This window comes from Oenanthe melanoleuca, chromosome 3 (genome assembly GCF_029582105.1).
Source record: "Oenanthe melanoleuca isolate GR-GAL-2019-014 chromosome 3, OMel1.0, whole genome shotgun sequence".
Taxonomy (NCBI): domain Eukaryota; kingdom Metazoa; phylum Chordata; class Aves; order Passeriformes; family Muscicapidae; genus Oenanthe; species Oenanthe melanoleuca.
Window position 1 is genome coordinate 93,126,826 of NC_079336.1, and position 15,251 is coordinate 93,142,076.

Sequence of the window (15,251 nt, forward strand, 5' to 3'; positions counted from 1 at the left end):
AGGGAAGGCTGGAGAGGGGCTGGGGAAGGAGCCGGGATGCAGGCGGGATCCAGCCCTGCCAGGGAAGGCTGGAGAGGGGCTGGGGAAGGAGCCGGGATGCAGGCGGGATCCAGCCCTGCCAGGGAAGGCTGGAGAGGGGCTGGGGAAGGAGCCGGGATGCAGGCGGGATCCAGCCCCTCGCTGGGCGGGCGGAGGGCGGGGAGGGGTCGGCGCGGGGGGCGCGCAGGCAGGGCCGCGCCCGGCGGCGGGAGCGCGCTCGGCGGCGGGCGCTGCGATCCCGCCGGGGCACGGCCATGGAGCCCTCGCCCAAAGACGGCGAGAGCGCGGCGGCGGCGGAGCCCAGCCGGGGCTCGGCCCCTTCCAGCGGCGTGGTGGTGCAGGTCCGGGAGAAGAAGGGCCCCCTGCGCGCCGCCATCCCCTACATGCCCTTCCCCGTGGCCGTCATCTGCCTCTTCCTCAACACCTTCGTGCCGGGGCTGGGTAAGGATGCTGCGGGAGGGAGAGAGGGGAGGCGGCAGCTGCCGGACCCCGACGGCAGCGCGGGGAGGGATGGAGGAGCGCAGGGAGGCGGGAGCCGCTCCCCAAAGTTTCGTGCTGGGGGCCGGGCAGCGCCCTGCGGGGTCCCCAGGGATGCGCTGGGCAGCGCCGCGCCCAGCGAGCGGAGCGGGCGAGGGTCGCGTTTCCCGGGACGGCAGCGGGGAGCGGGGCTGAGGCACCGGGCAGAGCATCCCGAGCCTTCCCACCCCTCCGTTCTCGCCGGGCCGGGACCGTGCGCTGTACAAGGGATTCCGCTGTTCTGGCTCTCGCGGGCTGTGATTTCAGCCACAGGACCAAAGCTCATGCTGACCGCATCACTCGCTAGAGACGAGCTTTCAGAGCCCACCCTCCCGGGTGTTCTAAGGAGACCCCTGGAAAATGTTAGAACTGTTGTCCAGAGAAACTGGAGATTCGGTTTCTCAACAAGTCTCTAGTGTGCTCGGGTGCCTAAGATGTGGCTGTATCTTTCTGTATTTCCTTCTCCTCCACTTGAATCAGGAATTGCTTACTGCAAGAATAGCTTTAGAGTTCGAACACTACAAAAGCCCCTGGAATACAAGACTGAATACAAAAATTCTAGCTGAAAGCAAAATAACCACATTAATAAAAAACCAAAACCAAATAAAATAATCCATAACTCATTAACCCATACCTCGATGCTCTCATAGTTCATTCCTGGCTGCTGTTTCTGCTACTGTGGCCACCACAGAAGCTTTCCTTGTGATATGGGAGTATCCTTACTCAGCCCTGCTTTTAAAGAGCCTGACTTTAATTGCTTCATGTGCTTCAGGTGGCCTTAATTCTTGAACAAATCTGAAATCCTTAAAGTTCTGATTAAAGTACTCCCTAAGTGTGGGTGGGATAGTGTGTGCAACATGTAGAAGCCGTTGCTGTTCCAGCGTGCTTGCTCCGAACCTGTGGATGTATTCCAGGGAAAAACCTGCGCCTTTTGAAACACCTCTGAGTTTTCCTGTGGAAGGACTGGTGTGTGTGTGCTTCCAGATGCAGTCCACTGTGTCTGGGTGTGTTGTTTGCCCATCCCTTGTGTGCAACCACCTGAAGAATCTCGAGGGATGAATCAAAGACAGACTCTGGAGCTGAGTTCTGTCACAGGGCTTTAGGTTTCCTGGGGCTTAGTTTCCCACTTCAGAGAAAGAAGTTCAAAACCAGAGTTTTCAAAGCAAATGCTGTTTTTGTTGGCATTGAAATCACCACATCTTCATTGTATACAGCAAAAAAGCCTGGCTTACCATGCCTTTTCCTTATCCAAATTAGCTGACACTTTACAAAGCACACCAGAAAACTCTCGGTGTTGTCCCTTCATCCCAGTAGGACAGGTCCCCATAAGCCATCCTCATGTTGGAATTGGCTTGACGTGTGGTTCTCTGCCTGGAGTTCACTAAAAGCTAAACCCAAGGCATCACTGCTGTGGGTAGTGTTGTGCCTTCCCTCATACAGAAGGTGCCTAAGGAAGGACAGCAGACAGTCCTTCCTTCCTGAAGGTGAGTGCCCAGTTCTTCCAGTGCTGGTTGAAAGCTTGGCAGTTGAGTCTGGACTATGCAGCTGTGTTGGTTGTGTAACCACTGACAGGCTGGACCAGAACAAAATGGTTTTTAATTCTATTTTTAATTCTATTTGGGTTTTTTTAACAGGTGGAGGGTTTTTTTTTTTAAATTTGTTTGCCCTTTGATGCACAGATTTCAGCAGTATGATCTGGCTGGCTGTGCCATTGTTTCTCCTGGTAGCCTGTTGCAAAAGTAGCAAACCAAAAATCTACAAATGAAAAGGAATCCTTCCCCTGTGGCATCCCCACAGCCTGGTGAAATGCAGTGTTTTGGAGATGCATCCCAAGCTCAGTATGCAAAGCATGACACTTAGTTTGTACATAAATGAACCATTCTGTTAATAAAGCTGCTAATATCACATGCATTTTGAGAGAAAACTTAGTCTGAGATGACACACCTGACTAGAGTACAGCTATTTACAATCTCAGCCATATCCTGTCATGCATCACATAGCCCACACATGAGGGGAAACAGGAGGATCACGAATCTACTGGCAGGAACCTTCAAGGTAAAAAGAGATTTTGTGTCATTGTTGCACTTGAGCCATCTCAATGAGCTGAGCAACACTTGTAAAATAGGTAAGATTTGCCGTGGTGTGAAGTATTCACTACGAGGATGTGAGCCTGTTCCCTGCAAAGTAAATGGCAAAATTCCCATCAATTCTTGCAGTCCAGATTTATAGCATGTTAAAATGATGTTTCACAGGCTTGCTGTATATTTCTGCCTGCTTAGTTGAAGAGTGTGACTATGTTTAGGTGTGTTTCTCAGTCCCTAAATCCACCCCTCATCCCTTTTGCATGTAGCTGTCATTTGTGTGTAGACTCTGCAGTGCAATTGAGAATAAGGGTCAGAGACCACTGGAGTAGACAAGAAAATGGGCAACACTGAATAAATCAAGTTTTCCATTGCTTGGAGACTGGTGCATTTGAGGTTTTCATTAGTGTTCTCTGCTTCAGGGTGGTGATATCCAAACAGAAATTGCGCTCTGATGTGGGCTATCAAATCTTTGGGCAGTCTCTCAGCATCTGAAAGCCTCTTTTTTTTTAGTTAAACTACCTTTCCTGTGTTACGGAAGCCACCCTTGAGGGTGAAATCTGAGGATTTTAAATATCTGGTTTAGTTTTCCTTTGTGCTATTTATGTTTTACAGTAGTACTCTATTTGGACAGGAGAAGTAACACTTTCTCTTTGTTTACAGTCATTATTTTGTTTCCAGTTTATTATTTTCAGTTGGCTAATTTTCAGAGTTTTATGTAACAACCCAGAACTGCAGGTTTTAAGATGCATTGTAAACTGGGTTTTAACTACTCATTCCATGTGTGTTACAAAAGATGCAGTTTGTAGGAATTTTTTCATACCCAGGGGATATGTTGACTTCTGCCTTGCCAAAATTTAAAATTCAGCTCGAAATCTTGATTAGCCCATCTACTTTTTGCCAAATAGCCTTGAAAGTACACTGTGGCAGGTGTGACCACTTGGAAACGTTCTGGATCAGTTTTCCAGGGTCCAATGCAGTCTTTCTCACCTGTGTCTAGCAGGGCTGTAGGGCTGAGCTGTAAGGAAGGTGTCCCAAGCTCAGGGCCATAAAAAGAGTGAGTAGGAAGAAGAGGGAGGGTGCTGTGGCAAAAGCCATCCTACCAGCACTCCAGCTCTGCCACAGGCATTGCAGCCTCTGCTCTGGCTTTGGGAGCAGGCTCTGGGAATCAGAGCATGCAGGGATGGGCTCTGGAGAGTGGAGATGCAGTGGCAGCAGGGACAGAGGCTGCCCAGCTCTGCCATTCCCGCAGGATGCGCTGCAGGTGGCGAGTAGAGAAGGGCTGGCCGTGCCCTTCGGCTGGCAGACTGTGTTCTCCTGGAGCTGCTGTGTGCCAGTCAGCGTGGGAGAGGATCTGGCTCCCTGTCATTCCCAGAGCTGACACATGGGAATCTTGCCCTCCTTCCTCTCTGCTCCTGCTTCTCTCAACATCACGTGTGTGGGAGGGGGGTAAACGAAGTTGGGGGGGGGAGAATTTGAGGGAAATGTGAGAAGTGAGTGAAATGATCTGAAAGTCTGAGTTCTTCTCCAAGATTAATGCCTCCTGTCAGGAAGGGGGTGGACTTTTGGATCCCAGCCTGCCTTGTACGTGTATACTATTTTTATGCAGCGAGTAATTGAAATACGCAGCATAAAATTATGTTAGTGCAGGATAGGAGAGCAGCCACCCATGTGCCACAAAATAGCCCCTGGAGGAGCTCAGGAGTGACAGCCTCTCACAGCAGCTTTGGGAGAAGGGGTGATTCCCAGCCCACTGAACTTTCTCCTTCCATGGTTCCTCAGTGCAGCTCTCCTGATCCCGGGTGTGTCAGCTCCGTATCACGAGTCTTCTGCCATCTGTTTACTCAGCCTTGACAGAGTTCAAGCACTGCACCTTCAACTGTGTCAATGTGGCTTTAATATTTGATCTGTAGAAGCCAAGCATCTTCTCATTAGCAGCCAAGGCTCTCCTGAGCAGAATGAGTTCTCCAAAGAGATGAAAAGAAGTGCAGAAAAAAACACTCGAGAAAGTTGAAGGGATAAAATCTGCATAAAATTACCAGTACCCATTTCATTTTTGTGGTTGGAATGGTAAATAGATGCCTCAAGTAAACATCCATTGCCTTCATTACTGAAACAAAGAATTTCAAGGAAAAAACACATTTTCTTATGTACAGTAGAGCAAACAGTGCAAAAAAGAAATCTGGGCTTTCAGACATATGTGCATTAAAATATCAAACTCCCTTTGGTATTTATGATCCTTTTAAATTTTTTCTTTTAAACATGCAAACCAATGAATCTGATTTACAAGCTCATTTGTGAAAACCAAAGGTTTTTCTCAAGTGTTTGTGTGAATTTGTGCTTGTGAACTTTACTGCTGCAGTTTTTAGCAAACATTGCCTTTCAGCCTGTGATGCTGGGAGTGTGCAGAAAAAAACTGTTTGTCCATGGGAGCATAATTAACCAAAGCAAATCTATTACCAGTAGACTCCACTCTGTCAGGTTTTGTATTTTCCACTGAAAAGGTCAAGGAGCTCTTTATGGTGACTTGTTCTTGTATAAGGCAGCAAATGAGACCTGTTCATCCAGATTTTACTGCTTCATTACTGGCACCAGTGGCATCAGCTGTAGATTATCCTCACAGTGAGGTAAAGGTGGGCACAAGAACAGCTGAATCTGAGGTTTTTGCATCTGCAGGGTTTTGTTCTTTCCAGTGTGTAGAAGGCCTTTAAATCCCTCTTTTATTTTCTTTTCTTTTATTTTTATAACAGAGATTTAAGTGACAGATCTAATTGCATTATATAACTTACCTGGCAGATGGCACTGAACAGTCATTCCACAATCTTACTGCCACTGGGTAGTCTGGAATATTTTTGTTCCACCAAGTGTCTGGACCACCTAGAATGACAATCAATCCTGGGAAAATCAAAAAAAGTTTCACAGGTAATTAATGATCTGAATAAATGCCTAAGTGTTTCAACTTCGTAGCTCCTTGATTGAGACAACTCCCCCTAGTGCATCTGATCAGAAAAAAAAGGAAAAGGGAAAGGGAAAGGGAAAGGGAAAGGGAAAGGAAAAGGAAAAGGAAAAGGAAAAGGAAAAGGAAAAGGAAAAGGAAAAGGAAAAGGAAAAGGAAAAGGAAAAGGAAAAGGAAAAGGAAAAGGAAAAGGAAAAGGAAAAGGAAAAGGAAAGGAAAAGAAAAGGAAAAGGAAAAGGAAAAGGAAAATGAAAAGGAGGTATTTTATTTGCTGAGGACCCGATGTGACCCCTCAGTTTAATGCAGCATTGAACAGCACACTCTGCTGTATTTTTGGCAGAAAGTTGCTTTCTGCTTATCCTGTACTTGCCTGAATACTTAATATATTTCTCATCCTCCTCTTCCTGTGTGTAACACTGGGTTCCTTCCTTGAGTTTGTCTGCCCAGCCATGATGGTCATGAGTGTACGTGCTGCCATCCTCATCCTCCTCCTGTGCCCTCCTTTACCAAGGCAGTTATGGGCACACATGGCAAAAGCTCTCCAGTGCCTTCCTCAGCCTCAAGTCGCAGTCCAAATGTTTAGAACTGTTTCTGTCCTTTGGCTAGATTTTGCTCTTCACTTGCTACAGTTGGTAGAAATCAGCTGTTGAGCTCCACTTGCACTTAAAATGACTTTTTGGTTCATTTCTCTGTCAAGCTGTGCACTAGCCCAATGTGCAGCCTTCGAATTTGTGCCTGTGCCAGACCAGCTAAAATGCAAACAAGTTTCTCTGCCTCCCTCGTGCCTTCCAATTCCACCAAAATAGAAAACAAAAGAAATGGCCAGGGATGTTTTTGTTCAGTGGTTTTTGTTCACTGCTGTTGTTGAAGCAGCTCTGTGGAGATGCTCATTACTTAATGAACACATAAGGAGACAGGGTTTGCTCAGCATCTTGTAATCTTGTTTGTCATTTAATGCAGTTTGGACAGATGTACTTGGAGATTAAGAGTGAAGGTGGGAGCAGACAGCAGAGAAGAGCTGCTAAATGGCCAAGTAAACCTGCTGAATTTTAAGGTGGATAGAAGGCTGCTCCAGACAAAGGGTGTGATGTGGAGAGAAACAGAGAATCGAGTCCAGAAGGAGAAAAGTACATTTGCAGAGATTCAGTGAGAAGGCAAAAGAATTGAAACTTCTTGCAGCAAGGGAGAAAATGAGTGAAAATATTTGAAGATAAAAGTAACTTGGATGAGGAGAGTGCTTTTGACAGGTGAATTTTTCCTAGTCTGGATAGCAGGAAGGAAGTATATTTTCTCCTGCTCTGAATGAGTGGGTGCTGGAGAGATTTACAAAGCCTTATAAAGCACCATTGCCTGCAGCAGCTCACTGCCATTTAATCTCTCCACCATGAAAAGAACTTTGAGAGCTTCTGAACTGTTCAGGATCATAAAGAGAGGAGAAGGAAGCAGAAACCAGGTTCTTCAGGCTCCTCCTTACCCAAGAAACTGTGTGCAGAACCATGAACACAAATATACCTGCAGTTGGTAGTGTCTGGCACAAAAAATTTTAGAACCTTTGTCCTGTTTTGAATTTTGTGGGGAAAAAAGTGACTGGATGGTAAAGGATTCTAAAATAGTCCTAAGGTTTGTAATAAGATAAAGTCAGTCTGACATCCTTTTTCCTGTTTTAGGACTTGTCTTCATTGTAGAACTTTACAACTTTAAAGTGAGACAGTGGCAGCAGCAGGGTGGATGAGCACAAACTTGGTTGTAGCACTGTGCAAAGGTGCTGGCAAAAGACAGAACAGAATAGATTATTTCATTTGGAGGGGACCTACAATTATCATCTTGTCCAGCTGCCTGCCCAGTTCAGGGCTGACTAAGTTAAAGAATATTACTAAGGCCACTGTCCAAATGGCTTTTAAACAGTGCCAGGCTTAGGGCCCAGCCTCACAGGAGACAGAAAAGTTCCTGTCATTGACCTTGCTTTAGAGACTGCAGGAATGTGAAACCTGAGTTTTCCTGGTTCTGCTGAAGATAAGGAGTTTTTTCATTAAGGGAGGAAGTAAATCCCTCTTCCCCTTGCCAGGGTTTTTGAGATTTGTGTTATCTAGGGAGGCCCAAAATGAAAATACTGTAAGAACTTGAGAAAAAAAGCCCATGCCATTCTATCTAGTTACATTCCACTTGTTGATTTCTGGTGTTATGAACTTGGGTTTCATTCTGTGTAGAGTCAAGGGGAAAAAAATGGGCAGAACTCAAATATTTGATTTAAAATACTCATTTCCATAGTTTGTTCTCTCTCCATCTCACCACTTAGAAGCTGCTCTCAACCCTCTTTCCTTCAGCAATGCAGAGCTTGCAATAAAGGCAGTTCAAACTCAGTGTTTTCATTCCAAAGGAGTTACAGACCAAACCATTTCTCTCTAACTACTTGACAGCTCCTCAAAAGGTCTAGCAATGCAACCCCAACTCACACAATATTTGGTGTTTCCTTAGAACCTTGTCCCCTGAGGCTCTTGGTTAGATGATAACCTTTGCTTTCAGTAAAAGAAAAAAATGTAACTCTTATGGCTGTGGAGCGGGATTTGAAGATAATGATCCTGTCTCAAAAGGAAAAAAATAGAGACTGTGGGAAGAAAGAAGGAATTGCCTTTTTTTTTCTCCCTAATTCTCAGTTTTAGAGAATCTGAGTCATGATTTTTCAGCACTGGAAAATGGCAATATTATACTGAGCTTTTAAATTTAACAAAGAGGATACATGACTAACTTACAGTTCTGCCATATTAGACAAAACCATGGACATCCATGTCTTTGAGCATAACATCATGAAATACAGTCAATATAAATTAGGTGGTTGATGAAAGCTGATGGGCAATACACAAACTTAAAATTAAAAATCTCAGTATAAACATACCCAAAGGATATGCCTGGAGTGTATCCTGGTCAAATCTTGTTAGAGGAAATGGTGAATACAATCAATAGAGGAATTCTTGGAAACATAATTGCATTCTCTGCAGGGGTTCATCCTGTACTACATTTCCAACTTCAGAAATAATGCTTATGCAAGGAATTGTGCAGGGGACCAAGGGCATCTTTGGGAATGTGAATTTAAATGTGACAGATCATTATCCAGACTCTCACCAGGATGTTGTTTATCTGAACTCTCAGCTGGCCACAAGCATTGGTGAATGTCCACACAAAACTTAAAAATGCCTTGAGATTGTGGATAGTAATTTTGTTTTAGTTAAAACACAAACAAGTTTGTAAAGAATGCAAAAGGGCTAAATGGACAAATTAATCTTGTGTTTGTGCTGGGGAAAAAAAATTCAATTGGACCAAATAAGAATGTTGTTTGTAAAAAGTGTTTGTACATTTTTACTAAGTGTTAGTGTTAATAAACCTTTGAAGAACTGAGATTTATTGTAGACTAAAAAATAGATTATAGTGAGCCACAAGTTCACTGTCAAAAGTTCTGTAATTTTGTGAAGTACGAATTATGATGTTTTTGTTAAAATATTTTACCTGAAATAGGCTAAATGATCACATTAGTGTGACACTGTCCAGCTGAAACAGTTTTGCTGGTTTAAGCTTGAAATATGTATTTATTTGCATGCATACCTATTACATATGCCCCTATGGTGAAATGAGATCCTGGCATTCAAGAAAAGCCTCCTGCAGGCAGAAAACCAATTGTTCTATCTGTTTAAGAGCATTCACAAAAGAATGGATTTTAGATTTCATAAATTGGTTTTGTTAATCTGCTATTTTAAAAATACTTGCAAGACCTCTTCTGTTGCCATGACAATTTGATTTCCATAAACATGATGTTTTGGATGTGACTATCCAACATTGTATTTGCTGTGCTTTGTGGGAAAGGAGATGGCAACTTGGCACCACAGAAATTATGGTGCAGAGAGCCCCATAGACTCAGACCTCTCACTGACAGTGGTCAGGACAAGTTCATTATAGTAAAAAAAAATAAAACTCTTGGATCTAGTTATATATATTTATATTCCCTGTAAATTAAGTTGATTTTTTTTTTCCCCGTGTTTTCTTGTGAACACTGTTTTGGAGTGAGGAAACTTTAAGTTTCCACTGAAAATTGGTTCCAAGAATGTGAAGACTAAATTCTGGCTAAAAGTACAGCTGGACCTTTTTGGATCTGCACACAGCTCTCATTGCCCTTCAACACACTCTGGAATTGCAGTCTTAGTGGAAGGGGTTCCCAAGGAATGGTCAAAAATTGAGAACTTGTGAGGTGTAGCCAGAGGAAAATCCCTCCTTGACTGAGGGATCAGATTGATTTCTTCATACTCTCCTTCTGTCTTTTTGAAATGATTGCAACAAATCAGACCCTTTCAAAACTCATTTGTACCAGACTAGTTACTGAGTAATCCACTGAAAGACTTGGAACCTTTTTTTCAATCTAGTTAGAGAATTTGATGTGCGTGGATTCTCTGGATTGGGCCATTCAATTACCTCTCCTGAGCTGTTTAATTGTGAAGGCATTGCCAAATTTTCCTGTCTGTAGTCCAAATCTGATAATGCCTTTTTTTGCTGCATGTCTTTCTCCTTTAGATCTGCATCCAACCAATTGATCAATGCCAGGGAAGGTTTAGCAAGCATTTTACCAAACAAGAACTAAACCTTTTAAAAAACAATATTTTAGACTCAGCATCATGGGATTATTTTTTTCCTCCTACTAAAATTTCATTGTGGCTGCAGACAGCTGGTGGGATGGTTTCTTGTCGTGTGTAAAAGAGAGGAGAGAGCACAGGGACTACAATCATTGTCAGTTGAGAGTATAAAAACAGTCTCTTGTTTTCTCTTTTGAAAGTCAGAATGTAATTTTATACATTGACTTGCATCCGAGTACCTATTTCACTCAGTCCCCCACACATGCCACAAAAGCAGTGTGGAAATGTTGTCTCCTGACACCCCTTTGGAGGTAATCTAGCTTGGTTTTTATTTCCTTGGACAGCTGTACATGGGGAGCTGATTTTTGTGCCTGGAGCACCAACCCCTTACGCCGCGCACTGCTGCAGAAAATCTGTGTGGTTTTATTTTTCACACCCACTCTGCAGAGGTGTGGACAGCTGAGCAGGGGCAGGGCAGAGCCAGGGGTGTGGAGAGCAGAATGGGGGGACTCTGGCTCAGCCAGTTTGTGGCACCAGCCCATCCTGACCCAAATGACAAACGCCCCGTGTTGGCACCACGGCGCCGATGAGCAAACGCTCGTTTCTGCCAGAGCCAAGCCTTGGAATTTCCACCTTGGATGGTGAATTCAAGGCAGTGCAGTTAAAAGCAGGATTCTTCTCCCTGTCTGCATGCAGCTGATATTTAGAAGAAGCCTGTGGTGGAACTGGGAATGGATTTTAGAACAAGCATATGTTCCCAGGAACCACTCTTGCTTGGCAATTACAGAACACCCCTTCTTTTCCTGAGGCTGTGATGAGTAAATGGTAACAGTCCACCCTTAGTTGTACTGACACAAAGAATAGAAGATTTTTGTTCTGTGCATTAACTAAAACACAGTATCTTTGGTACAATACAGGCATGTCTGTGCCCTGGTCTCATATCAGTGTTTTCAATGCAGCAGATCTTCTTTCAGTGCTCATTTATTCATTTAGTGCCAAGACACAGCTGCACAGAGAGGGTGTCCCCTTCCAGGTGCCCTGTAGATCCCAGGTCACACTGCTTGGAACACCAACACATCATGTGGCCTGTGTAAAACAGGTACAAAATGTTCCCACTGCAAGCTTAACTCCTTTGTCAGAACTGGGAACCCACAACTTACAGAGCCTCTAGAAGTATTTTGTCCCACTCCTGCTCACCTCTTTTGCTCTAGTAACATTGAGCTGAGGTTGCTCCTGTGAATAAGTATTATTTACTGTGTAAAGAAGAAATGCAGAGCTGAGCTCTTTGCCCTTTAAACAAGGGAGGACTCTTCCCAAGTTGCAGTAGCAAGCTGGACACTCATTAAGAACTGTATTTCCCAAATTAGCCAGCAGCCAAAGCTAAAAATCTGGTTTATGCTGCATCATGAAACTTAATCTGCTTTCTCCCTTACAAATGTAGGTTTGTTTTAAATATTTATGATACTTCTTCACACTCTAGTAAATGTTCTTCAGTACATTTTGTAAAAGGAATGATACCTAAATAATGTGAAAATTTACTCCAGTGACTGTGATTTAAGTCTTTCCTGAGAAGTTCACTATTTACTAGTTGAGAAATGCTAAATAGGTAGTCAGGTAGTAGATAGTCATAGAATCATAGCATCATTTTTAGGCTGAAAAAGACCTTTAAGAGCATTGAGTCCAACCATTAACCATCACAGCCAGCCCTAAACAACATCCTGAAGTTCCACATGTACACAGCATTATTATTTCAGTAGCACTGTGAGGTGCAGGCTACACTCAAGCCCTATTATGATCCAGAAGGGAATGTTATGATATGAAGGAGGAGTTATGTCATACACTTAAGACCATCTGTAATCTGAGTGGAGAATTCAGGGGAGAGATTCAGATTGTCCAGGAAGTTGGTGGCAAAACTGGTGAGAGAATCTACACAGAATTCTCTCAATTCAGCTCCTCAAATAATGCAGCCACACTTTAGTTTCCATTAATCTCTTCCAGGAAAACTGTTATCAATGAACTACTTCCATCAGTCTTGGACTTTGTGTTCACTGGGAAGAGACATGTTGTCTGTGCCATGCATTAATGAAAGCACAGCAAACAGGTAGGATGGACAAAGCACTTTTTAGTTTGGATGTGCTGGTTACTCCCTCACATGTTTCTGTGACCTGCTCTATGCCTGTGAGCACCACAAGGGGCTTCAGCATGTTTTAGTATATGGCAAAAAAGAAAACCCACACCAAAACCCAAAGGCAGGCAAGCACAGATGCAGCCCAGGCTTGCCATTTGCAAGAGCACTGATTTATATTGTGCTTTGTAGTTTAGCATTAACCAATATTTGCAGTAAGTAGGCTCTGTATTCCTTCTTGGTTGCAGGGCAATTGTGTGCCTTACTGTGACCTTCAAATAATACTGTTTTTAAATATATTATCCATGCAACTATGTAGGTGACCATGGCACTGTATAGACAATGGAAAAAGAAAAGGTCCTGTCCCAGAAGATTGTCACAGAAATGTAACCCCAAGAGTCAGATCCAAGTTAAAAGAAGTTCTAATAAAAACATGCAATACAGTGTAATGAAAAGAAAAACATTTCCTTGTATTGTATGTTTAAAGGCAGTTTTAAAGGCACAGTTGGGACTTGTTACTTAGCAACAGGGCTCATCTGAGCCCTGCAAACACTGTCCTTTTGGAAAAAGATACCCTCCAGAAGAAAAACAATATGAAAAAAGCTAGAAACATCAAATTTAGATGTCTTCCTGCTGTTGCAGGAGCACTTCATTAAAGCCTTCAGGCAACAACAAGGTCATTTTGATAAACTGTAATGATCAGAACAAAGAATTCATCTTTACTTCTCTGTATCAACAGGGATGAGCAGTACAAAAAACATTATTTAAAAATAGGTATTACCATAAACCACAGTTCAGGTCCTGCCATCCTCCTGTATCCGTAGTTACAGGGATGTTTTCTGCACTGAGGGCACAGGAGTCCTGCAGAACAAAGTCCTGGCTCTGTTGTGCCTCACACTGCCAGTACCAGAATTTCAAAGGAAGATCTGCAATGCACAGAGTAAAACCCTACTGGCCTGTAGGAAGAGCTCCTCCTAAAGGAGTTGGTTAACTAGCTGATACACCAAAGCAGGAGAATTTTTATCAGTATTATTTAGTCAGATTAATGGCAAACGTATTTATTGGACAGATTAGATGGGCCTCATGTAACCTGTGCACCTGAGTTGGTTGCCTTTATAATTTGTAGGGAGGAATTAGGTACTACCAGCATGTGACTCATCTCTTTAAATCAGGTTAAGTGAATCACACCTTCTGGGGGTCTCCACTTTTTTTGTTTTTTGCCTCCCAAGGGTAAGTGGCTCAGATCAAGACACCTCCCTTGCAGATATCCAGTGTTAGGTCAGATGAAAGCTACTCATTATCTGGTTTTCAAAATAAGGCATTTGCTTCAATAGTTTCAAAACACTTCAGGCATTGCCCACAATCTTTCTGGATCTCACCTCATCCTTAGGAGAGCTGAAGTAGCTCTGACCTCTGTGCTGTCTCCTGATGCATACACATCTGCTGTGTCTCATGGAAGGTGTGCATTTCTGAAGCTCAGAACTCCTCTCTTTCTCATGAGCACTCAACATAAAACCCTGTAATTTCTATAATTTCCATCATTACAGAGAGCAGCTCTTTGGTAGCTCTTTTCAAAGCATGTGATGTTGAGAGGGAGGGAGGGGGACACACCAGTGAGAATATCCCAGAGAGATGTGCATGGAGAGCCCTTGCTGAAACAGGTACTCCTGGCAGGAGCTGCAGCTTGTGGAGAGCTTGAGCCAGTCCCAGGGACTGCAGCCTGTGGAACAATGGGCACCAGAACAGGGGAAAAGCAGTTTCTGTCCTGCTCTTCCATAGCATCCCTCCTTAGCCCAGCCTGAGAATCCCCAGGGCTTTGCTGACTGTGGAACACTGTGAGCATGTGTTCTCTCAGCACTGCTCATGGTGATATTTAGATCCCTTCCTTGAGGGATGTGCTGGATGTTCACAATGTGTCTTCCCTTCATGCATGATCTAAGGGATAGAAAACATGAGAGAGGTCCTTGCATGCTCTGTATCAGTAGCATTGAGGGCTGCTGAATTTACCAGTAGGGCTGACAGGATAGCCCAGGGGAATCTTGAGAACTCGCTACTGCCTCTCCTCACTCAACCCCAGCCAGCCAGAATGGTGCCTGGCCCTGGTTGTGATGACTGATAGGGAAAGGTTTCCCTTCCCCTTTGACTCCTGGGACACTGACATATCCATCAGAGACTTGACTGTGGCAATTCTACTAAAAGTATCTGTCCCTTGATCTTGGCTGGAGATGACAGCACCTCACATCAAGAAAAAGCAGAGAAAACCACCTACCAAAAACTCAGTGCAGTGTCTTGGGTTGCAGTACAGGATGTGGCCAGAAATGTGTGTTCTATCACCATCTGTTGAAGCCGGGTGGGGCAGTGATTCCTTATCTCCATGGCACATACCATCTGCTAATGGGCCATCTTTAAACCAGCTGGGGCAATCATCTTTATCTTTTCCACAACCCATCCTCCCTCCAGGAAGATATCATCTGCTGCTGGCCCATTCAGTCCCACTGTGTGACTGATAAAATTACATCATCCCACTGGGAGATGCTCCAGCCAGGGGGAGGAACCAAGCCTTTCCAAACTTGATAAAAAATGAGATTTGGAAAGCAGCCTTTTCTACTGGATTCCAGAGGAAAGCCAAACCTTCCCACATCAACTCTGGACCTTCAGAGGAAAACTGCACCTTCTACAGGAGCACCGCTTCAGCTGAACCACATCTGCCACTGCAGGAGGATGCAGCCACCATTTAATGGGACTGCTACCAACACCCTGACTGACTGACAGGGTGTCAGGCTGTATTCTGACTCTGTCAGGGTTGGGATTGTTCTTTGTAATACTGTATTTCTATTTTAATTTTCCTAGTAAAGAACTGTTATTCCTAATTCCCATATCTTTGCGTGAGAGCCCCTTAATTTCAAAATTATAATAAT

General features: G+C 44.0%; 1 protein-coding gene across 3 annotated transcripts in view; it reads left to right on the forward strand.

Moving 5' to 3' along the window:
• Positions 1-234: 234 nt before the first annotated feature.
• Positions 235-15,251, forward strand: part of STUM (stum, mechanosensory transduction mediator homolog) — a 52,275-nt gene continuing 37,258 nt past the window's right edge. For 2 of the 3 annotated variants that reach the window (XM_056486217.1, XM_056486216.1), the window contains exon 1: positions 235-480. In XM_056486217.1, coding sequence (XP_056342192.1) covers positions 294-480 — 187 coding nt within the window. In that variant the 5' untranslated portion in view covers positions 235-293. The remainder of the gene's footprint in view (positions 481-15,251) is intronic. The other variant, XM_056486215.1, reaches the window with a different exon arrangement.